General features: G+C 41.2%; 1 protein-coding gene across 1 annotated transcript in view; it reads left to right on the forward strand.

Moving 5' to 3' along the window:
• Positions 1 to 21,249, forward strand: part of fgd6 (FYVE, RhoGEF and PH domain containing 6) — a 164,907-nt gene extending 143,658 nt beyond the window's left edge. The window contains exons 16-21 of the mRNA XM_060902955.1: positions 3,471 to 3,614; positions 3,719 to 3,827; positions 3,927 to 4,021; positions 12,315 to 12,443; positions 12,588 to 12,736; positions 18,609 to 21,249. Of these exons, the coding sequence (XP_060758938.1) occupies positions 3,471 to 3,614; positions 3,719 to 3,827; positions 3,927 to 4,021; positions 12,315 to 12,443; positions 12,588 to 12,736; positions 18,609 to 18,645 (663 nt within the window). The 3' untranslated portion in view covers positions 18,646 to 21,249. The remainder of the gene's footprint in view (positions 1 to 3,470; positions 3,615 to 3,718; positions 3,828 to 3,926; positions 4,022 to 12,314; positions 12,444 to 12,587; positions 12,737 to 18,608) is intronic.
• Positions 21,250 to 24,728: the final 3,479 nt, after the last annotated feature.

The raw sequence follows: 24,728 nt of genomic DNA on the forward strand, positions 1-24,728 counted from the left end.
CTGAAAATAAACACTTTCTTTGCTGCCGTTCCTCAATGCTGGCTGTGGTAAACTACTGGTAGTACATGTCCAAAATGGCAGCCGCGTTTGTCGTGACGTCACGTGAAAAGGGTCCATAAATCGTAGCCCCATGGCAAAACTTCAGAGTCCGAAATGTTATTATTTAACCAAGTCTCTGAGACAAATACCACGTCAAAGTTGTTAGCGTAGACCAGGCCTATTCAAATAGCGGCCCGGGGGCGAAATTGGCCCGATTGAAATTTAATCCGGCCCGCGGCAGATTTTTTAAAACAAAACAAAAAACATATCTACGTATGTGCCGCGGTGCACAGTTTTCTGTACCGCTCTGGTACAGACCAGAATACAGGTCGTCTCCATGGTGACAAACACTCATTCTCGCCTCGCGATGTGACACTCCATGCAGCTACAGCAGTGGCAACATGGCGCTGTCCAAGCAACATCGCAAAGTTGACAGAGAAAACCGTAAATTTCAAAGCGAATGGACTGAAAAGTACTTATTTACTTTGCCAGCTACGGCAAGCGATAGACCTGTGTGTTTATTGTGCAACGAATCTGTAGCTGTGGCCAAAGAGTACAACGTGAAGAGACATTTTACAACAAAACATGCTTCATTTTCTGAGCAATACCGAGAGGGCTCCGAGGAGAGACGAAGGAGAATAGACAGACTGGTAACTTCTTTTGAACAAAGTCAGCGTGCAATTGGTGGCTTTTGCACAGAACAAGAGAGAGCTTTTATTGCATCTCTACGAGTGGCGTGGATACTGACAAGAAAAAAAAAAAGACCCTTCACCGAGTCGGAAACTATTAAAGACTGCATGCTGGCGGTTGTTGACAAAATGATTGTTGACCAAAAAATGAAAGACAACGTGTCCTCATCTATTAAAAAAAGTACCATTTTTCATTATATTTCATAATAAAGGAAAAGAATAATGTACCTTATTTTATTTCATATATTATGTACCGGGCGGCACGGTGGTGTAGTGGTTAGCACTGTCGCCTCACAGCAAGAAGGTCCGGGTTCGAGCCCCGGGGCCGGCGAGGGCCTTTCTGTGCGGAGTTTGCATGTTCTCCCCGTGTCCGCGTGGGTTTCCTCCGGGTGCTCCGGTTTCCCCCACAGTCCAAAGACATGCAGGTTAGGTTAACTGGTGACTCTAAATTGAGCGTAGGTGTGAATGTGAGTGTGAATGGTTGTCTGTGTCTATGTGTCAGCCCTGTGATGACCTGGCGACTTGTCCAGGGTGTACCCCGCCTTTCGCCCGTAGTCAGCTGGGATAGGCTCCAGCTTGCCTGCGACCCTGTAGAAGGATAAAGCGGCTACAGATAATGAGATGAGATGAGATATTATGTACCTTATTATCTCATCTCATCTCATTATGTCTAGCCACTTTATCCTTCTACAGGGTCGCAGGCAAGCTGGAGCCTATCCCAGCTGACTACGGGCGAAAGGCGGGGTACACCCTGGACAAGTCGCCAGGTCATCACAGGGCTGACACATAGACACAGACAACCATTCACACTCACATTCACACCTACGCTCAATTTAGAGTCACCAGTTAACCTAACCTGCATGTCTTTGGACTGTGGGGGAAACCGGAGCACCCGGAGGAAACCCACGCGGACACGGGGAGAACATGCAAACTCCACACAGAAAGACCCTCGCCGGCCACGGGGCTCGAACCCAGGACCTTCTTGCTGTGAGGCGACAGCGCTAACCACTACACCACCGTGCCGCCCGTACCTTATTATAGTATATTTTAATTGCCTTTAGCTGATATCAATTTTATGCAGTGCTTAATTTGTGAAATGGGAGGTCCCGGAACGCAGGAGGTGGGTGGGTCCCGCGACTCAAAAAAAAAAAAAAAGGCGGGGGGTGGTGTATATATATATATATATATATATATATATATAACTTTACGCACACGCCTATTGTGTGTGTAAAAAAAATAATATCAGACATTATGATCTTAGAAAACGCTTTAGTGATGAACAGTTACAGACAGTAATATGTTGTGATATGTTATAAAATATAATTTTTTATTAGGCTATATATTAAATTATATATTAAATTTATCTTCTAAAATAACAGACTGTACTCATATCACAACCGGTTTATTTCACCATTGGAGAGCAGATCACACAAGACATGAGTTAAATGACTCATTTTAAGGATTTAAGTAGGGTATTTAAAAGCAGTGCCAGCGGGACTTCGTGGCTCAGGTGGGTAAGGCGCCATACCATAAATCCGGGGACCCGGGTTCGATTCCGACCTGCGGTCATTTTCCGAGCCCTCCCTGTTTTTCTCCTGCTCATTTCCTGTCTCTACACTGTCCTATCCAATAAAGGTGGAAAAAGCCCAAAAAAGAGAATAATTTAAAAGCAGTGCCAGCAAACATAAGTGCAATCAATTCGAGTAATAGTTAAGAAATAAAGGGTTTACAAAACAAGTTGGAGAATTCATTTTAAAAATTTTAGTAAGCTTTCTTGTTTTTTTGCCATTTTTTCCACAGCGCAAGCTAACGGCTACAAAAAACCCGGCGTTCTATTGAGCGGAAGTATACACCCCATGCCCCCCCCCCTTCCCCTTTTGCATAGATTTTGTGGATGTCATAGGAGAGAAATCAACAACAGATATCAAAACCGAACACTAAACAAATTTTTATTTACTTATTTAATTTATTGTTTGATTTTTTTCCCTTTGTGATGGTCACGGAGGTGATCTGATCCATTTAAATAGCTGCCGGAACACCGAATGAAATGAAAATAGCTGCCGGATCCGACGACGGAGGTTCCAGATCTTGTTCCGTCATGTTCCGGCTCAAATTAAGCCCTGAAAATGTCAATTGTCTGTCCAGCCCTCACAAATTTAGCAGTTTTCTAGTTTGGCCCCCCTGCAAATGTATTTGAATAGCCCTGGCGTAGACCATGTCTTGAAAAGGGCGCGGTTTGTTGCCGGACTTGATGCTGCGAGCATTTTGGTAAAAACAGCGAAGAGAGGGAAACTTGTGATTTGAGTCATCAGACGAAAGAGTGAGATCTCGGCTCGACCGAGCGCTAGCCATAGAGCCTGCACACACTCGAGCAGTCCGTCCAGTTCATTTGCATGCCGATATTTTTTTTTTTTCAAACTGTTGTTTTTGTCACGAGTACGAATATTATGCAGCAAAAAAGTGACTTGTTTTTGCTGTGAAGGTTCTGGAAGCTGCTCCGTAAACCCTACAGCTCATTTCCACATAAAACTGAACTCACTGGACCTCAGACTACTTTTTTTTTTTACACAAAGGGAATTTCATCTCACACCAAATATTGACTTTGTTTCATTCATTATGGCTTACTGATTACTGTTTATAGTATTTTTTTTTTTTAATGTTGAAACATTTCATTATTTTAAGCCATTTTTGGTCGACAGCATTTCTTTTTTTTCTTCTTCTTCTTCTTTCTGTTGCGTACAGTCGGAGGAAGTACCCGCTGATGATGCGCCACTGGGTTCTAAAGCGCCTATCTGGATCCCAGACCTCCGCACTACCATGTGTATGATCTGTACCTGTGAGTTCACCCTCACCTGGAGACGCCACCACTGCCGGGCCTGCGGCAAGGTCAGGGCTCAGCTTTGGTCTGGATCCGTAGTAATTGTAACGTGGGTTTGAAATTAATTCATGAGAACAAAGTGTGATATTTTCATTGTATTTATTGATTGCAGGTTGTTTGCCAGGCGTGTTCGTCAAATAAGTATTACCTGGAGTACCTGAAGAATCAGCTAGCGCGAGTGTGTGATCAGTGTTATGTCAAACTACAGCAGAAAGATAAAGGTTTCAGCTTTCTTTTCTGAGCTTAAAGCTTTTTTTCAGCGCTGAAAAACTGAAAGCCGTGTCCCGTCTGACGGATCTTTGTGTCCGGTTCTCTCTCAGGCAAGCAGTCCGAGGTGGCCGTTTCACCCAGCGGCCGCAGCTCAGCGTTCTCCTTCTCTAGAAAACAAAAGAAGATTCCCTCGGCGCTGAAAGAGGTAACGTTTAAGATTGCCCTGATTACATGTGCTAGTAAAATGTTATTGCAAAGATTAAAATGTATATGGATCGGATTTTATTCTTCCTTCAACAGTTTTTTTTTTTTTTTTCCCCGTGGTGCGGTTTCCATCAAATCCTGCGCTCTGATTGACTGGCGAGCGGGTCCATATCTTACTGTATGGACCCCGGTTACGGACCTCAGGCGACTCGCTCGTTCACAACAACAACAAACATAGTAGCAATTTTTGTCAACATTTATCTTTTTTTATAAGATTTATTTATAAGATGATCAAAAATCTTGTAAATGTTTGCCAGCATTTCTCAGGAGAATAGCATTAATTTTACAGCATGGATAGCGATAACGACAGCGTTCACAGCGAAAGCGAGTTTTACTACCCTGAGGAAGAAGAAATAAAAGAAAACATTTCAGGAGAAAGCTAAAAACCTGTAACTGTTGCTAACGCCGAGCAAAAACATGGCTGAATCCTGAATGACTCCTATTTGTATAAATAGGGGACTACATAGGCGGCAAAATGTAGTTTTTTTCCTGCCATGGAAGTGCACTTGTATACCGAGGAGGAAGCCATTTGCATTACAGCCGTGAATGAGGATTCAAAATGGCGGCTCGGCTCGGTTTTCCCTTTCGGGCGCTCTCGTTTTCTGTTAGAATTTGGTAAAGAAAAAAATAAATATATTATTTCCCAGCTTAAGGTCGGTCCGTATGGTGAAATACCGTGACCTCGGCCTTGAAGACTGACCTCGGCCCAGAGGGCCTCGCTCAGTACTTTCAAGACCTCGGTCACGGTATTTCACCATACGGACCTCCCAGCTGGGAAATAACATGTATATATATATTCTATAGTGGGGTTTTTTTATACAGAGAGCGTTTTTAAAAATTAATACATATACAGTATTTGCTCAAAAAAAAAATCTAAACTTGTCTAATGTAGCACACACAACATGGACATTGAATTGGGGTCACACTACTGCTCAACCATTCACACGCGAACTCTTATAACCCACATATACTGCAGAACCCTGGTGTGGTTTTTTTTTTCCGCCTCAGCATGGTTTAATCAATCAAACTTGTGTGCGAACTAAAATGTTCAGGTTCCGCACCATACGGCTCCGGATGACCTCTAGCACGATTCGGTTCCAGTGAGAGAATGATTCATCTCCGATTCATCTCCGAATCGACTCGAGTGCAGGAAATGAATCAAACATGTCCTGTACTTGTGTTCGAGTGCAGCTGTGCAGGATGTTTTGATAGAACATACTAAAGTCAGTGATCGTTATGAAAACACCATTAGTGGGATTCTGATCCAACAAATCGAATGTGTGAGCTGGTTTCTGATTCACACTGAGAGCAGGAGGAGGTAATCATGAACCATTCGCTCATAAGTTCTTGATGAATGAGGAGCCAGAGCTCATGCAACCCCGTTGGAACGGACTCCTTGAGGGACATCCAAACAGTGTCGTAGTCGAGTCACTAAACCCCGAGTCCAGTCTCGAGTCCCCAGTGTTCAAGTCCAAGTCATTAAAAAAATTTCGAGTCGAATCCACTATTGATCCGAGTCGAGTCCGAGAACAAGACTCCAACTGCACCATTTGACGGCGGCTGTTTTAGCGCCATTAACATTAGTTTGTTCCTGAACATGACGTATGAACAGGTGAATGTGTATTCTCTTTATCAGGGAGGGTGAAGTATTCTGTCAGAGATGGTTGGGAGACGGATGTAAGTGCAGAAGGTGTGTTCATTAATACAAGTGAAGACGGTAACCAATCCAGAACGGCAGGCAAAATCGTAAAACAGTGAAACAGGCAATAGGTTGAGCGAGGCACAAACAGGCTATCGTAGACTCGGCAGAATCAAAGATGAGAAACAGGAAATCAGGAAACCAAACAAGGAAATAAGGCTTGGTAATGTATCAGCAGCACAACTCAATACTTCGCAAAGTAAGTGCATTTTCACAGTTTTTATATTGGTGTGCTGATTGCACCTTAATCCTGTGCAGGTGCGAGTCATTTACGGCACGCACGCTGTCCGGAGCACGCCCAAGAGTCTATCTGATGCACGCGCCGAGGCGCACAGGTGTGACACTCTTGCACAAAATGAATACAAAAATTAATGTAGAGGGGTGGCACGGTGGTGTAGTGGTTAGTGCTGTTGCCTCACAGCAAGAAGGTCAGGGTTCGAGCCCCGTGGCCGGCGAGGGCCTTTCTGTGCGGAGTTTGCATGTTCTCCCCGTGTCCGCGTGGGTTTCCTCCGGGTGCTCCGGTTTCCCCCACAGTCCAAAGACATGCAGGTTAGGTTAACTGGTGACTCTAAATTGAGCGTAGGTGTGAATGTGAGTGTGAATGGTTGTGTGTCTATGTGTCAGCCCTGTGATGACCTGGCGACTTGTCCAGGGTGTACCCCACCTTTCGCCCGTAGTCAGCTGGGATAGGCTGCAGCTTGCCTGCGACCCTGTAGAAGGATAAAGCGGCTACAGATAATGAGATGAGATGAGATAAATATCTTGTGCCAAATTATTATGGCATGTTACAAAAATAGTGAAAAAATCCAAGTCCTTGTCTCCAGTTTATGAGTCCGAATGCAGTTAATGTACAAGTCTGAGTCATCAGTGCTCAAGTCCAAGTCAAGTCACGAGTCCTTAAAATTAGGGCACGAGTCGGATTCGAGTACCACAAGCCTCCGTCCAAATAGTTCATGATACCACAAAGTTCGTAATACTGAACTAGACCCACTTGTCACACCAAACACTCACGTTATATGCGACATTTTCGGCACATTCTCATGATCACGAATTTCTCCTTCCGAGTCACTATCGCAGTTCACTGACTGAGTTAAAGGATCAGGAATGGAGGCCATGATTTCTTTGTCTGTTATGGAAATGACTGAGGTTACCGCTGTATCGTTGTCAATGTCCAAATGCTGACTTGCTCTGTTTTCTAAATCTTCACCATTCAGTTCATTCGTGTGTCGCAAATCACTTATGATATCATTTATGTCGCGCCGTGAGGTTTGGTAGGGCGGGGGGTGTTAAAAACACCGCCATGACACTTTAACTAGGTATTGAGTTTAGCAGCAGTCATTTTGTGCATTTATTGATCCTTTGATCACCGTTGTCAAAAATTGTTAGCAATTTACACCTCTCGTTAAGTCTTTGTTTAATGGCGTTAACACGTATCATTAACTTGCCTGCGGACTTCATTACTTGTTGTTTGTCTCTGGTGGGAAGAGGAGTGCATGGCTCGGTGTGTCATGTAAGCACATGAATGAGGGATGTAATTGCAGGAAGAGTGTTTATTTAGAAACAGGCAGTTCAAAAACATAAGGCAAAGGCGGAGTAGTGAAACGGGCAATGGGCAAGCGAGGCACAAACAGAATGGAGGCGGCAAAGACAAAAGGCAGAGTCCAAATACACAAAACAGAGTCAAAACCAAAAAAGCAATACACAGATATAAGGCTTGGTAATGTGAGACACTCAGTACAGCGTGTATACTTCACCAAGTCTGCGTGTTTAGAGAGTCCTTATAAACACGTGCTGTGATTGTGCTCTAATCCGGAACAGGTGCATGGTAATTAGTCCTGATGGCGCTGTGCACGCTCCAGGTGCCAACGCGCATAGACGTATGACAGTGATTTGTTTTGGAAGTCTCCAACTCATTGTCATTAACCCTCTGGGGTCTGAGGGTGTTTTCTGGCACTCTGATGATTTTGGCATGCTCTGATTTTGTTGTCAATTTCAACAAATCTAAGCAGTATTTTCAAAGTCATATGACTTTTTGTATTCAGCACAAGTTCAGCTGCAATAATATCCGTGTAGTATGTGTGTCATGATTGTACTTTAAGGCAAGGCAAGTTTATTTATATAGCACATTTCATACACAGTGGCAGTTCAATGTGCTTTACAGAGGTAAAAGCAAAACAGTAAACAATAGAAAATAAAATTACATAAAATAAATGGGGAAGAAGAGAGAGAAAATAAGAATTAAACAATAGTAGAAATAAAATAATAAAATGAAGTAAAAGTGCAGTAAAAAACAGCAGAATAAAATAGAATAAAAGTTAAGTAAAGTTTAAAACATGCAGAGACTGTAAAAGTTAAGTAAAGTTTAAAACATGTAAAGATGACGATATTTATCAGTTAGCAGAAAGCGTCTGAGAACAGCTTGGTCTTTAGTCTAGATTTGAAGCTGCCAACAGCAGGAGCATTTTTGATGTCCTCTGGCAGTTGGTTCCATAGCTGTACTGCATAGTAGCTAAAAGCTGCTTCACCACACTTTGTTTTAACAACAGGTTTTAGCAGTACATTTTGCTGCTGCGATCTGGTAGATCTGATTGGGTTAGGCCGCTGCAACATATCAGAGAGGTAATTGGGCCCTGTACCATTTAGAGATTTGTACACCAGCAGCAATACTTTAAAGTCAATTCTGTAGCTTACTGGAAGCCAGTGAAGGGACCTTAGAATTGGAGTAATGTGCTCTGTTCTTTTTGTTCGTGTGAGAACCCTAGCCGCTGGATTTTGAATCACCTGAAGTCGTTTGATGGTCTTTTTTGGGAGGCCTGTAAAAAGGCCATTGCAGTAATCAACCCTACTAGAGATGAAGGCATGTATTAGTTTTTCCAGATCATTTTTTGACATAAGTCCTCTTAGTTTGGAAATGTTTTTTAGGTGATAAAATGCCGATTTAGTGATTGCTTTCATGTGACTGTCAAAGTTTAGCTCGCTGTCAATGAAAACACTAGGGGTGGGTATTGGCAAAGAAGTCACGATTCAATTCGAATCACGATTCACATGCTACGATGCGATACTATCACGATGCATCACGATTCTTGAATTATTGCGATGCATTGCGATATATTCAACATACTTCAGTGAAAATGTAAAAAAAAAAAATAGAGCATAATTACCAGTGGCTGTGTACGATCTGGATAGTGTCTCCAATTGATGCATAACTCAGAGCAACTCGGTTCATAACTGAATTTATTGAAACGACTTTGGAGGTAGTTGCCATTAAAACAAATATTACTGTTTCCATACTTAACAAGTGGACACACTAATGACAAAAAGTGCATAGGATTTATAAAACTAAAAATAATAAAAGAAAACTAATAGCAGCAGTTTTCAATTTCTTTGCAGCACCTGCAGTATGGGAGGACAAGGCAATAATAAATATCAAAATATATATACTATATTACTCAGTACATTAAATTATCATCATCATCATTATATTATTTGTTACATTACTTTACATTATATTTAAATGCCTTATGCATTTATAGTTTGTGGAGCATCCTCAAATTAGGAAACAATACACTCACTAAGCATATTTCTTTTAGCATGTTGTAGTACCGCAGCAGTGATGTCAGACTCGGTGAGTGTGCAGATATCCTTCTCAGATTTACGTATTTCTGCAGACAGGAGTGCAGCGTGGATGGCAGGCTGTTGCTCTAAAAGCGCTCAAGCATGTCGTGCGCGCTGTTCCAGCGAGATTTGTAAACAGAGTCGCAGTCGCATATGATGTCTATGCAGAATGTCTAGGTCGCAGTAGCCCGCCACCGGAAATGTCACTGGCATGAAGGCAGCGGGCGTCAAAAACTCCAAGGCGACATCTACAGGACTGGAAGTTGTATTCTACTTGTTTTTGGCTGATGTTCGCCAACCATTCATACAATTTTATTTATTCATTTTTTAAAATTAATAATCGATATTTGGCGTCAAGAATCGATGCAGTATATCGTGAAAGTTAGTATCGCGATGCATTGTCATGATTATTTTGCACACCCCTAGAAAACACCAAGATTTTTAACCATATCTTTTGTTTTAATCCCCTTTGTGTCAAGAATAGTGGTAATCCTGAGTCTTTCATCTTTTTTCCCAAATAGAATTACTTCTGTTTTATCTGTGTTCAGCTGAAGAAAATTTTGTGACATCCAGTTGTTGATTTGGTCGATACACTGGTAGAGACATTCAAGGGGGGCATAATCATTAGGTGATAGAGCAAAATAAATTTGGGTGTCATCTGCATAGCAGTGATACAAAATTGAGTTGTTCTTGATAATTTGTCCAACCGTTTTGGTCACTTGAGGTGATTCTTTTCAATCTTAGGAATGGATCAAGCACAAAAAACTTAAATCTGCTCCACTGATTTGGACAATTAACTAGCCATCAAATCAATTTATGTCCTATTGTTTTGAGATAAAGGGTTGGCAATGGGAGGGGTATTCAATGAGGAGAATAAAAACTTCCATTCATTCAATGAGAAGAGTGAAAACCCCTCCCACTGCCAACTCTTAATCCCATCAGGTCAAGTCCCAGTGGGTAAGGTCGATATTTTTTCACACATTCTAACGCAGTTCTAAACCGGCTTTTTACAACAGCTTCATTTATCTGGTATTTGACTTTATTTTGGGATTTGACTCTATTTAGTGTGTCTTCAAATTAACTCTTGTAATATTTTACTCAGTTCAGAGCCACAACCTACTCTGTTACACAATTACTCTGTAATTTTGCTGCCACTCCAACTCCAAATTTTACTCTCTAAACTCAAAATAGAGCAAAATTAACTATTTTGATGAAAATACTTTTAACTCTGGAAAAAAACTGCTCAGTCATTTTTCCTGTGTATGCACTACAGCGCACGCATATCAACCGATCTGCTCATCAGAAATAAAAGACATATTTACACTTACTCAAGTTGATCTTTGGCTGGATTGAGTCAAAAGAAAAAAAGGCACCGTTCTTCATCAGTGTTGCAGTTCTCAAGATTGAACTGAATCGCTGTCCTGAATCATGAACTGAATCATGAATTGATTCACTGTCCTGAAAGTGAATCACTGTCCTGAATTGTGAAATGAATCATGAATTGAATCGCTGTCCTGAATCGTGAAAGGAATCGCTGTCCTGAAATTGAATTACTGTCCTGAATCATAAACTGAGTCATGAATTGATTTGCTGTCCTGAAATTGAATTGCTGTCTTCAATCATGAACTGAATCATGAATTGATTTGCTGTCTTGAATCGTGAAATGAATCATGAATTGAATCGCTGTCCTGAAAATAAATCGCTGTCCTGAATCGTGAATTGAATCGCTGTCCTGAAATTGAATTATTGTCCTGAATCATAAACTGAGTCATGAATTGATTTGCTGTCCTGAAATTGAATTGCTGTTTTGAATCGTGAAATGAATCATGAATTGAATCGCTGTCCTGAAAATGAATCGCTGTCCTGAAATTGAATCATTGTCCTGAATCATGAATTGATTCGCTGTCCTGAAATTGAATTGCTCTCTTGAATCGTGAACTGAATCATGAATTGATTTGCTGTCCTGTAATCGAATTGCTGTCCTGAATCATGAACTGAATCATGAATTGATTCGCTGTCCTGTAATTGAATCGCTGTCCTGAATCATGAACTGAATCATGAATTGATTCGCTGTCCTGTAATTGAATCGCTGTCCTGAATCGTGAACTGAGTCATGAATTGATTCACTGTCCTGAAATTGAATCGCTATCCTGAATCATGAACTGAATCATGAATTGATTCGTGTTTCTGAAATTGAATCACTGTCCTGAATCGTGAAATGAATCATGAACTGAATCATGAATTGATTCGCTGTCCTGTAATTGAATCACTGTCCTGAATCATCCGAAGCGCATAAAATCCGTGTGCCATCTCGCAACGTTTTATCTCCAAATAGCCTAAACTTTGTCTGACAGATTTTATCCTGTTTACGGTGGGCGTTCCCACGGCGAAAGAGAAACCAATCGAAAGCCAAAGAGTGAAAGTGATTATCATGCTGTTACCATGTGAACATTCTTTTATGAATGCGCAATTGTGTGCTCAGTGCTCCGACTCCGGTGTGATTGAGGAAGGTGACAAGTTTTATGTTTCATCTAATTTAGGTCATTTAAAAACGATAATATTATTTGGCAGTGGGCACACAGGAAAGTGTAAAGTATAAAGTTTCTCTCAATATGTTTATCATCCTTGTGTGATAAATTCGCGAAGATATTTGTCTAAATACATGACCTACTCATTCTAAACCTGTCGAGCTTCACCGGCGAAGTTCTCGACCCCAGAGGGTTAAAGACGGGAGACATGACGTTAGTTCATTATATGTGAAAATTCGTAGTAAGAGAGTTCGTTATAGCGGGGTTGCAGTGTATGTAGTATGAACCATGCTATTTTGACTTCACGAGAGCTTCCCGGGCCAACGGGTTGAGGAAACGTCATTTCGATTCCCAACACAGCTGCCGAACCTCAACACCATTTTCTGTGGCAGGTTTCTGCGAACACTGAGAATTCCTCGATGAGTGGCTATCTCCAGAGATCGAAGGGCTACAAGAAACCCTGGAAGCGTTTGTGGTTCGTCATCAAGAACAAAGTCCTTTACACGTACGCTGCTAGTGAGGTATACCACTCGTCATCCTCTCATGTGAATCGGACTGTCTTGAGTCGTATTGTCGAGTCAGATTTGTCACATGCTGCTGTGTGTGTGTGTGTGTGTGTGTGTGTGTGTGTGTGTGTGTGTGTGTGTGTGTGTGCGTGCACTCAGGATGTTGCAGCACTGGAGAGCCAGCCGTTGCTGGGCTTTTTCCTGAGGGAAGAGAAGTCTGGACCGGCAGAGAAGCTGCAGTTTAAACTCTATCACAAGAACATACTGTATTATATCTTCAGAGCAGATGATATCCCTACAGCTCAGAGGTACACACACACACTTTCCAAGCAAAATATTATCAAATGAATATATTTCGAGTGGTGTGGGATTTTTTTTTTTTTTTAAATGAAGGTATTAAAGCTTGTGCCCACCCACTCCAAGTTGGTCTGGAAAAAAATATCTCATCTCATTATCTCTAGCCGCTTTATCCTGTTCCACAGGGTCGCAGGCAAGCTGGAGCCTATCCCAGCTGACTACGGGCGAAAGGCGGGGTACACCCTGGACAAGTCGCCAGGTCATCACAGGGCTGACACATAGACACAGACAACCATTCACACTCACATTCACACCTACGCTCAATTTAGAGTCACCAGTTAACCTAACCTGCATGTCTTTGGACTGTGGGGGAAACCGGAGCACCCGGAGGAAACCCACGCGGACACGGGGAGAACATGCAAACTCCACACAGAAAGGCCCTCGTCGGCCACGGGGCTTGAACCCAGGACCTTCTTGCTGTGAGGCGACAGCGCTAACCACTACACCTCCGTGCCGCCCCTGGAAAAAAATGTTAATTTAAATTCGGGCTGTTGAAGTTAACGCAATAATAACGCGTTAACGCCAATTCCTTTTAACAGCACTAATTTTTTTTTTTTTTTGACGCGTGATTAACGCATGTACATTCTGTACCCCTCCCCTATAGTTTGGGAAATCAGGAAGTGACGTAGCGCGAGTGAACGAGCGATGTAGCGAGTAGCCGGTCGGCGCAAGTCGTGATAAAGTGCACTTATGTACCGAATCAACTTATACTGTTGCATTCTGACTGTTTACATAAAATGTGTGTTTTTAAATGGTCCGGAGGGGAGAAAAGACGCCGTGTTAAGGTCCAGGTGTGTGTGTGAGCACTCAGGATGCACACTGGAGTGAGAGAGAAAGAGTTTGTTTTATTCTGAGAAATGTGTGTGTGTGATGTAAAAGTGTTCTTAAATGCAGTTTTTGCTTGTGAATGTTCTGTATATTTACCACTAAGTTATTGCATTTTACTGGAAAACACCTCTATGAGCTGTGTCTTTTAACAACGCATTTATTTGTGTTTTGTATTTTTATTTTCTTTATTTAAAGATCACCACTCCTGTTGTCCAGAGTCCACATCATCGAGTGTATTTAGTTTATTATGCCTCCGTCATGGGCGGCACGGTGGTGTAGTGGTTAGCGCTGTCGCCTCACAGCAAGAAGGTCCGGGTTCGAGCCCCGTGGCCGGCGAGGGCCTTTCTGTGTGGAGTTTGCATGTTCTCCCCGTGTCCGCGTGGGTTTCCTCCGGGTGCTCCGGTTTCCCCCACAGTCCAAAGACATGCAGGTTAGGTTAACTGGTGACTCTAAATTGACCGTAGGTGTGAATGTGAGTGTGAATGGTTGTCTGTGTCTATGTGTCAGCCCTGTGATGACCTGGCGACTTGTCCAGGGTGTACCCCGCCTTTCACCCGTAGTCAGCTGGGATAGGCTCCAGCTGGCCTGCGACCCTATAGAACAGGATAAAGCGGCTAGAGAGAATGAGATGAGATGAGATGCCTCCGTCACCATAAGGTACAGGAGGCGTTATGTTTTCGGGTTGTCCGTGCGTCCATCCCGAAACCTTGTGAACGCGATCTCTCCAAGGCAGATGAAAGGAATTTCACCAAACTTTCACCATTTGTGCGTTTGGAGACAAACATGAACTGATTAGATTTTGAGATCAAAAGGTCTAAGGTCAAGGTCACTGTGAGGTCAAATGCCTGTCCGAAAACCTTGTGAACACAATATCTCCAAGGCTGATACAAGTAATTTCACCAGGTCAAGATTACTGTGAGGTCAAATGTCCATCCCCAGATCACAACTTAATAAGGCATGTAGTCTACCGGGCGGAGGCATCCCCATCGACGCCATTGGCGGCGAGTTCTATCTAGTTTTATTGTATAGTTTGAGGCTGGAAGTTCAGTACAGAACTAGAGGAAAATTGTTTTGTTCACACAAAATTGTGCAAAAGCCTCAAGATTATAAAGTTAATGCTGCCCTTTTTTTTTTTTTTTTTTTTTTTAATGCAGTGGATGAATAAAATACCCACAAAAAATAATTTTTGCTGTGTCCAGCCTTATCCTTCCTGACCTGGCCACATATATTTGCATAAAGCAAGCAGATTTGTTCACGCCCGCTCACCAAAAACATGAAAAGTATTCGTTTAAGGTACGTTTAGAACAGGGAAATAAAAAAAGAGTGCAATTAATTTGCAATTAATCGTGAGTTAACTGTGGACAATAATGCGATTAATCGCGATTAAATATTGTAATCGATTGACAGCCGTAATTTAAACACTTGTATTCTTGCATTCAGGAATTCAGTGATCTTGAATGAATGGGGAAAAGCCGTTCTTTTGTTCAGGGGTAATTTCACTTTGTGCCCTTTTTTTTTTTTTTAAATCAAGGGGTGCCAGTAGATGATAAGACAAGGTCTGTTATTTCTGGAGGAAAAAAAATGACAGGAAATTGTAATTCGGTTTCGGTGTATGTTCCCATCATGATTGCATGGGTTTCCTCTATGGAATCAATTTTGTGCCAAAATGTTCATACAATACTTTTGAAATATCAAACAAAAACGACAAATCAAAATACAAAAAAAAAAAGTCAATTTTTTTAGACCGGCAAACAAATTATTCGTGTAATCGTGCAAAATATCAGTCTATTACTCTTCAGAAACCTTTTATTTTTGTTCCGCGTCTTTCTCAGTTTTGTTTGACGTAATTTATTTTGGTTGCGATTCCAGCTTTCTCGTTTGCGCTCCCTGACTTTTTGCTTGCAGTTTTGGCACAAACTTGACGTGTGGGCGGGCTGTCCAGGAATGCATTCCCATTGGCTAACTTGTGTTTGACTGACAGCTACGCTCAGCCATTCCCTACTTGGATTCTGGCGGACTGTTTGACGAGTGACCGATCCATTGACGGTAAATAAGGATCGAGTGGACTTGTGTACTACTGCAGCACATACAGCACATTTGTCCCGCACTTACACTTTGTTGAATTAATTCAATATCATAGTCGCCACTGAAGTCCACTCCATCATTGTTTACCGTCAATGGATCGGTCACTCGTCAAACAGTCCGCCAAAATCCAAGTAGGGAATGGCTGAGCGGAGCTGTCAGTCAAACACAAGTTAGCCAATGGGAATGCATTCCTGGACAGCCCACCCACACGGGAAGTTTGTGCCAAAACTGCAAGCAAAAAGTCAGGGAGCGCAAACGAGAAAGCTGGAATCGCAACCAAAATAAATTACGTCAAACAAAACTGAGAAAGACGCGGAACAAAAATAAAAGGTTTCTGAAGAGTAACAGACTGATATTTTGCACGATTACACGAATAATTTGTTTGCCAGTCTAAAAAAATTGACTTTTTTTTTGTATTTTGATTTGTCGTTTTTGTTTGATATTTCAAAAGTATTGTATGAATATTTTGGCACAAAATTGATTCCATATTCCTCCAGCTTCTCCACTTTCTGTCCAAAAACAAGCCAGCAGGTGGATTAGCTTTGCTAAATTGCTCCCGACACACACACATAGTGCCCTGACTCAACATGTATTCCAGCGTTCCTGTGATACCCCCTGGATCTACTGCAACTCTGTGATGAATGAATGAATGAATGAACTCGTAATTAGGCTGCGTTCCATGAAAGAGCCGTCCATATAATATAAAACGATTCGCACGTCGCCCATTGCTTTGTAGCCGACAGTTGGTCACTAGTAGACATTCCAGGCTCTGGTTGTCTAGGTGTCCCTCTGGTATGTTTATTTACAGTCAAGCTGGAAAGTCTGCCCACCCCTTTCACCTTCTCCACGTTTTATTACGTTACAGACTTGTTCTATAATAGATTGAGTTCATTTTTTTCAACGCACAATCGCCAATAATTACAAAGTGAAAACAGGTTTTTAGAAAATATGCTATTTTATTTTACTGACAAAAATGGGTCATTTAGGGGTTACATATCTGTACACACCCTTAGCCTAATACTTGGTTGATGCATCTTTGGCAGCAATTACAGCTTCAAGGTGTCTTGGGAAAGAAGCTACGAGCTTGGCACACTTGTTTCTGGACGCTTTTGCCCATTCCTCTTGGCATATTCTTGCAAGCTCCGTCAGGTTGGATGGGGAGCATCGGTACACAGCCATTTTCAGCTCCTTCTACAGACGTTCAATTGGATTCAGGTCTGAGCTCTGGCTGGGCCACTCAAGGACATTCTCTGAAGCCACTCCTTTGTTCTCTTGGCTGTGTGCTTCAGGTCGTTGTCATGTTGGAAGGTAAACCTTCGACCCAGTCTGAGGTCCAGAGCACTCTGGAGCAGGTTTTCTTCAAGGGTCTTGGTGTACTTAGCTGCATTCATCTTCCCCTCCATCAGGACTAGTCGCCCTGTTCCCGCTGCTGAAAAACATCCCCACATCATGATGCTGCCACCACCATGTTTCACTGTAGGGATGGCATTAGCCAGATGATAGGTGGTGCCTGGTTTCCTCCAGACGTGACGCTTGGTATTCAGGCCAAAAAGTTCAATTTTGGTTTCATCAGACCAGGGAATCTTGTTTCTCATGGTTTGAGAGTCCTCTAGGTGCCTTTTGAGAAACTCCAAGCAGGCTGTCATGTGCCTTTTACTAAGAAGTGGCTTCCATCTGGTCACTCTACCATAAAGGCCTGATTTGTGGAGTGCTGCCTGGATGGGTGACCACCTGAAAGGTCCTCCCATCTCCATAAGGATACGCTGGAGCTCTGTCAGAGTGACCCTTGGGTTCCTACTCACCTCCCTGGCCAAGGCCTGTCTTCCCCGATCATTCAGTTTGGCCAGGTGGCCAGGTCTAGGAAGATTCTTGATTGCTCCAAACTTCTTCCATTTACGAACGATGGTGGCCACTGTGCTCTTTGGGACCTGTAAAGCTGTAGCAATTTTTCTGTACCCTTCTCCAGATCTATGCCTTGACACAATCCTGTTTCTGAGGTCTGCAGATGATTCCTTTGACCCCATGGCTTGGAGTTTGCTCTGACGTGCACTGTCAACTGTGGGACCTTATATAGGCAGGTGTTGGCGATCTCCAATCAATTGAATTTACCACAAGTGGACTCCAATTAAGTTGTAGAAACATCTCAAGCAGCATCAGTGGAAACAAAATGCACCTCAGCTCACTTTTGGGTGTCATATCAAAGGGTGTGCACACTTGTGTATATATGATATTTTACATTTTGATTTTTAATAAATTAGCACAAATGTTTAAAAACCTGCTTTCAGTTTGTCATTATGGGCTATTTTGTATAGAATTTTGTGACAAAAAATGAACTCGATCTAAAGCGTGGAGAAGGTGAAAGGGGTGTGCAGACTTTCCGACTTGACTGTATATCTCCGTATTTGCATCATCTGTCAGTCAGCAGTGTCGCAGTGTCCTTCGCTCCCATTGGGAGTCGCCTCAAAGATGAGATTAGTTTAACTCGGTACACGCCCACTTGGTGTCATTGACTGACTTTTTTTTTTTTTTTTTCCTGTCATCGCTACAAGTCGCCAGATTTCATGGTTTCTGGTCATCACATCGCTGCTAGTCTCCTCCTGTATGTATGCTCCTTAAGTCATAACTCCTAATCCAAAGAAAACACCCCCTTAACTCGAAATTTTTCTTCGGGAACGCGATGCTCTCCAGTTGGCGCTCGTTCTTCATCCCGCGATCTTCATTTCTGACCTCCTCTCCTGTCGAGATGAGTAAAAACATCTTGGGTGCTGAACTTTTTTGCGCAGAGGTCCTGCAGAATCCCCGTACTGCTAAACAGCTTTCTTTTTTTTCTTTTTTAAATTGATAGTCATCAAAATTCAAGCACACAGACATCTGGTCTTTTATCAACTTCTGTGTTTTTTCTGTTTTCAGGTGGATCGAGGCGTTTCAGGAGGCCATGATTCTTTGACTACTGTGGATCCTGATAGTTTATTAGAACTCCTTGTTTTTTTTTTCCCCCCGGCCTGCAGCAGTAAAGTGAGGAACAGTGTGTGAGCTCAGAAGACACCTACCGTATGAAAGTATTAAAACGTGTGGAACAAAGGACGCATAATGAGCAACCTAGCAAAGAAAGGAGGAGCGTGTCTTCCAGCTGTCCTCCTTTCATCCTGTCCTCGACGGCAAAATCTAACAGGCGTTTGAGATCGTTGAGGTTGTGCACGAGTGACTGGAAACACCAGAAACCCAAGACCGTTAACTTTCTGTTACTGAGCTTAAATTAGATTCTCCGTTACGTTCAAATCAGTGTGTGTCAAATGAGTGAAATGATTCTGTAGGTCAATGGATGAAATCAGATTTTACATTAAAGATCCCAGCCAGATTCTGAGTCTGTGTAACGCCTCGAAACCAGACATTTTTCCCTTGTACAAAGCAACAATCATTATGTTGATTGACCGTGTGTTTTCGAATCATAGCTGATCCAAAAGGCTATAAATGAATGGAAAATCAATAAAATCAGCCGATTTTCACGGAATCTGCCGAGACTGAACCGGAAGATCCCGAAGCGGTGCGTGACGTCACACGTCACAATCCGGGTATCGATTTCATTCCCATGCGCAGCAGTTTTTAGACCAGTCTCGATATGGAATCACTTTCTGATAGTGACTGGGATTTTTATATGTCGGATGAAGGGGCAGATAATTATTAAAGATATTCCGGAGTGAATGGTTATCTTTTCAAGCCCCAAGACGAGAAACAGATGCCAGTTCATTCAGTTCACGACAGTCCCGCTCACCACCGATAGCGCACCACCAGCCAGAGAGAATTGGAAACACGGATTGGTTTGTGGATTTTTATTCTAAAATATTGACACATACCTCAATAAATGCAGAAATATAATCTTTAAAACGTACACTTATTCAGTGTAATTACTGAAAGAAAATATGAAGTGGGTGATAATGGGGGAATCGACGAACTGTCCAAATGTCATTTATTAAATAAATGGGTTTCTTTTTGCTCCAGTAATTCCCATGTGGTCGTTCTGGTGGTGATGAATCAGATATTATTATTAGTCGGTGACACAAACCTCACCAACTGTCGCTTTAGATTCGTGTCATTTCGCAGAAATTTGTGAACTGAACGTCCCTGTTGTAGATGGATTCGAACGTCCGAACACAACTCGGCGCTTTCACGTCGTTACTTTTGTAAGATTCCAACAACTACTATTCAGTTTCAGCGAGTAAACAAGCATGGGGTCAGATGAACGGAAATGACCCAGATAACCGGGTTCCACGCGTGACGTCATGCGAGATTAGCCCTGGGGCAAGCCTGCCTTCTTCCGGGATCCGGATGCTACGATTTATTAATAGTTTTGTGCGTGATAATAAAATAACAAAAAATTAATATTATTTCTCCCCTGCTTTATTAATTCATTTTGGTCGTTACTGATGATATATTCATTTTAAAGCAATACAAAAAGGCATTACGTACACTTTATTTTAAACACGGCTCTGCACATATCAAGAACATCCAGTGTGAAGTTCTGGGAATGTCAACAAGGCTGTAAGTGTGAAAAGTGTGTCAGGAAAGTTTTTTTTTTTTTAAGGTCACGTTTGATCAGAGGTCAAATGTGGATGTGCACAAGCAAGTGTGAATATTCAGTGCCTTTAGTTGTGTGTCGAAGAACAAAAATGTCTGAAATGGTGCATCATGGGAGATGTAGAATACCACTGTAAAAGCCAGTAGTGTTTATTTTTTATGATTATAATTATTTTTAGAAGCCTTAAACAGAAAGAAGCCACATTTTGTATTTTATGTGTAGCCTTTTTAAACAACTTTTTATCTTTGTTTTGTATAGGACTGACCGTAACAAATTAAAATACGATACTGGGAATAACTGGATGTATGTGTAAATATACTGTATATGGTAATATAATGCAGGTCTATTTATAACAATTTAAAATTGTTAGGCTCCTCCAGTGAATTGATTGATTGATTGATTGATTGATTTTGTAATTTAACAACGTGGCAGATTTTCAGCGAGCTCAGAGCTGCGTAAAAACCAAGCCGGGTGTTTTAAGATGTCAGTAGCGCAGAAAACTCCGAGAAAGCATCGTGTACCTGGTGCCATTTTGTCATTACAGTGAAATCATGTCAGTAGATTAATTCTTACTGTTCTACACTATTACCCCAATGTAGCTGGAAAAGAGTTATGTGAATAAAATCCGGATGATTTTTGTGACCTTATGTACGACGATGTTCTTTCTGGTGTTGTGATGTTGCAGTGGAAAGAAATTTGACAGGAGAAAAAAAATGGACAAGTTTGGGCTACTGCACAGTGAACGTCTATGATTAAACCAGCTGTTTGTCACTCATCCCTGAGTTAACTAACTAGTCAGGGTTGATTTTTTTTTCTTTCTTTCTGTCTGTCTGTCTTTCTTTTTTCCCTCAGAAGTGACTTTTGGTTTTGTTGTAACACTCCAGCAACCATTTGAAAACTCTCCAGGGAAGTACTGCACTCAGGATGTCAGATTGTAGATGTAAATTGTAGACCAGAGATAATAAATCATTTTAAGCAGCAAGTTTCTTGGTGTGTGTGTGTGTGTGTAAGTGAGAGAGAAAGAAAAGTAAAACTTGGTTAAAAAACAAGAAACCAACCCTACCTCTTTACAGTGACTTCAGCAGCCCATGGCGTAAACCCACCGGACCTTTGGTCCAAGCAAGCTAAAAATTAAAATTTCTTACATTTCTTAGTATCAAAAGGCACATATACATTACTTAATCAACACATATACCCACTTTCAAGACCATAACACTCATGGTTTTCAAATTCTGCTCCGGAAATAAAACCTACCCCTAAGACTAACCTGAGAGACTAAGTCTGAAATATTTCCATGGAAACATGAAAAATTAAAATTTCTCAAATTTCTTAGTATGAAAAGGCACATCTACATCACCTTGTTAGCATGTACACCAAGTTTCAAAACCGTATCATGAATAGTTTTGGATATATGCTCTGGAAATGAACACTGCTCTTAGAAACGAAGTCAAAATCTATTTATGTAAAAATTTGAAAATATTTTTTTTTTCAAAAATCCAAAATAGTAAAAGGCACCAGTTCACATGTTGCTTGATATCTTCATGAAATTTTGTATACATATCTTTAGTAGTCTTAAAGATATGGCCCGGAAACAAAAACGTGACTGGACAGACGGAACCTGTTTCTATATCGATATAACAAAGGAAACCTGGTCACTCCAACAACCAATGTAAAGTTAATCATTAAGTTATTGCAATATAATTTTAATCATAAAATGTTACAACAATAAAAAAGAATCAACTTTTTTTTTTTTTAAACAGAACACTTTACTGAAAAAGTACAAATGTACAAAACCAATATGGCCACATCATGTTATCATCCTATTAAATATTGGTAAGAACACAGAAATTATCAAAGGGAACAATCTGATAAATAAAAATCTAATACAACCCTGATTCCAAAAAAGTTGGGACAAAGTACAAATTGTAAATAAAAACGGAATGCAATGATGTGGACGTTTCAAAATTCCATATTTTATTCAGAATAGAACATAGATGACATATCAAATGTTTAAACTGAGAAAATGTATCATTTAAAGAGAAAAATTAGGTGATTTTAAATTTCATGACAACAACACATCTCAAAAAAGTTGGGACAAGGCCATGTTTCCCACTGTGAGACATCCCCTTTTCTCTTTACAACAGTCTGTAAACGTCTGGGGACTGAGGAGACAAGTTGCTCATGTTTAGGGATAGGAATGTTAACCCATTCTTATCTAATGTAGGATTCTAGTTGCTCAACTGTCTTAGGTCTTTTTTTCCGTGTCTTCCGTTTTATGATGCGCCAAATGTTTTCTGTGGGTGAAAGATCTGGACTGCAGGCTGGCCAGTTCAGTACCCGGACCCTTCTTCTACGCAGCCATGATGCTGTAATTGATGCAGTATGTGGTTTGCATTGTCATGTTGGAAAATGCAAGGTCTTCCCTGAAAGAGACGTCGTCTGGATGGGAGCATATGTTGCTCTAGAACCTGGATATACCTTTCAGCATTGATGGTGTCTTTCCAGATGTGTAAGCTGCCCATGCCACACGCACTAATGCAACCCCATACCATCAGAGATGCAGGCTTCTGAACTGAGCGCTGATAACAACTCGGGTCATCCTTCTCCTCTTTAGTCCGAATGACACGGCGTCCCTGATTTCTATAAAGAACTTCAAATTTTGATTCGTCTGACCACAGAACAGTTTTCCACTTTGCCACAGTCCATTTTAAATGAGCCTTGCCCCAGAGAAGACGTCTGCGCTTCTGGATCATGTTTAGATACGGCTTCTTCTTTGAACTATAGAGTTTTAGCTGGCAACGGCGGATGGCACAGTGAATTGTGTTCACAGATAATGTTCTCTGGAAATATTCCTGAGCCCATTTTGTGATTTCCAATACAGAAGCATGCCTGTATGTGATGCAGTGCTGTCTAAGGGCCCGAAGATCACGGGCACCCAGTATGGTTTTCTGTCCTTGACCCTTACGCACAGAGATTCTTCCAGATTCTCTGAATCTTTTGATGATATTATGCACTGTAGATGATGATATGTTCAAACTCTTTGCAATTTTACACTGTCAAACTCCTTTCTGATATTGCTCCACTATTTGTCGGCGCAGAATTAGGGGGATTGGTGATCCTCTTCCCATCTTTACTTCTGAGAGCCGCTGCCACTCCAAGATGCTCTTTTTATACCCAGTCATGTTAATGACCTATTGCCAATTGACCTAATGAGTTGCAATTTGGTCCTCCAGCTGTTCCTTTTTTGTACCTTTAACTTTTCCAGCCTCTTATTGCCCCTGTCCCAACTTTTTTGAGATGTGTTGCTGTCATGAAATTTCAAATGAGCCAATATTTGGCATGACATTTCAAAATGTCTCACTTTCGACATTTGATATGTCGTCTATGTTCTATTGTAAATACAATATCAGTTTTTGAGATTTGTAAATTATTGCATTCCGTTTTTATTTACAATTTGTACTTTGTCCCAACTTTTTTGGAATTGGGGTTGTATAAACAACTTGGAATACAAAATTGAAAATAAATTATGTAGGAAATGCTGTAGTTAAAGATGCCGATGGGATGGGATGGGATGGGATGGGATGGGATGGGGGGAGAAAATGAGTCAACAAGCAAGAAATCTAATAACTGGGGGGGGGAACAACCCATACGATCAAGGGGAAAGTTTGATCTCAATTATCCAATTCAGTGGGAAAATGTTTTTAAAACATCATATAATCTTTCTGCTTGTGCTCCTTTTACAAACTTTAAGGATCTTAAGTGTATAATTTAAATTAATTCAAGAAACGCACACATTTGGGTGATGACTTTAAGATCCTCTTCTTGTGTATAAAAAAAACCCCCTTAGCCAGAGACAGAATTCTATTACTAGAGAATTTTTGTTTTGTAAGATCATGCCAAATGTTATATTGTCTCTCGGAATAAAATCTGGAAATGAGACTTTTTAGTTTTATCCATTTGTGAATGTCAAGCCAAAATGTCTGTATTACACCACATGAGAAAAATATATTGTCTGTAGTTTCAATATTTTAACAAAATGAGCATAAATTATCATCAATGTTAAAACGCAGCCTAAGGAATGCTTTAGAAGGATAAATGTCCTTCATAATTTTAATGTGTGTTTCGGGGGGGTATTGGAAACGTGACAGAGTTTTTGATTTGTTTATTATTAAAGCTAGACTACCTTTCAGATTTTTCAAGTGTAGGTCATAAAAAACATTTTCCCCAACACCCAATTATTTTTGTTTAGTGGACCGTAACCTACTGAACTCAAATCACAGACTTCCAATTTTATTAGTTTTTTTTTAAATAGAACAATTAATGAATTTAAGGCCATGTGGCCCTAAATTCTCCGCTATTTTTTCCTGCTTCACCATGATGCAATACAAGATACATCATTCATCACATGGTAGGCTTTCCCCGTTCACGCAAGGCATTGTGGGATACAAATTTGA

This window comes from Neoarius graeffei, chromosome 21 (assembly GCF_027579695.1).
Source record: "Neoarius graeffei isolate fNeoGra1 chromosome 21, fNeoGra1.pri, whole genome shotgun sequence".
In the NCBI taxonomy this organism is placed as follows: Eukaryota; Metazoa; Chordata; class Actinopteri; order Siluriformes; family Ariidae; genus Neoarius; species Neoarius graeffei.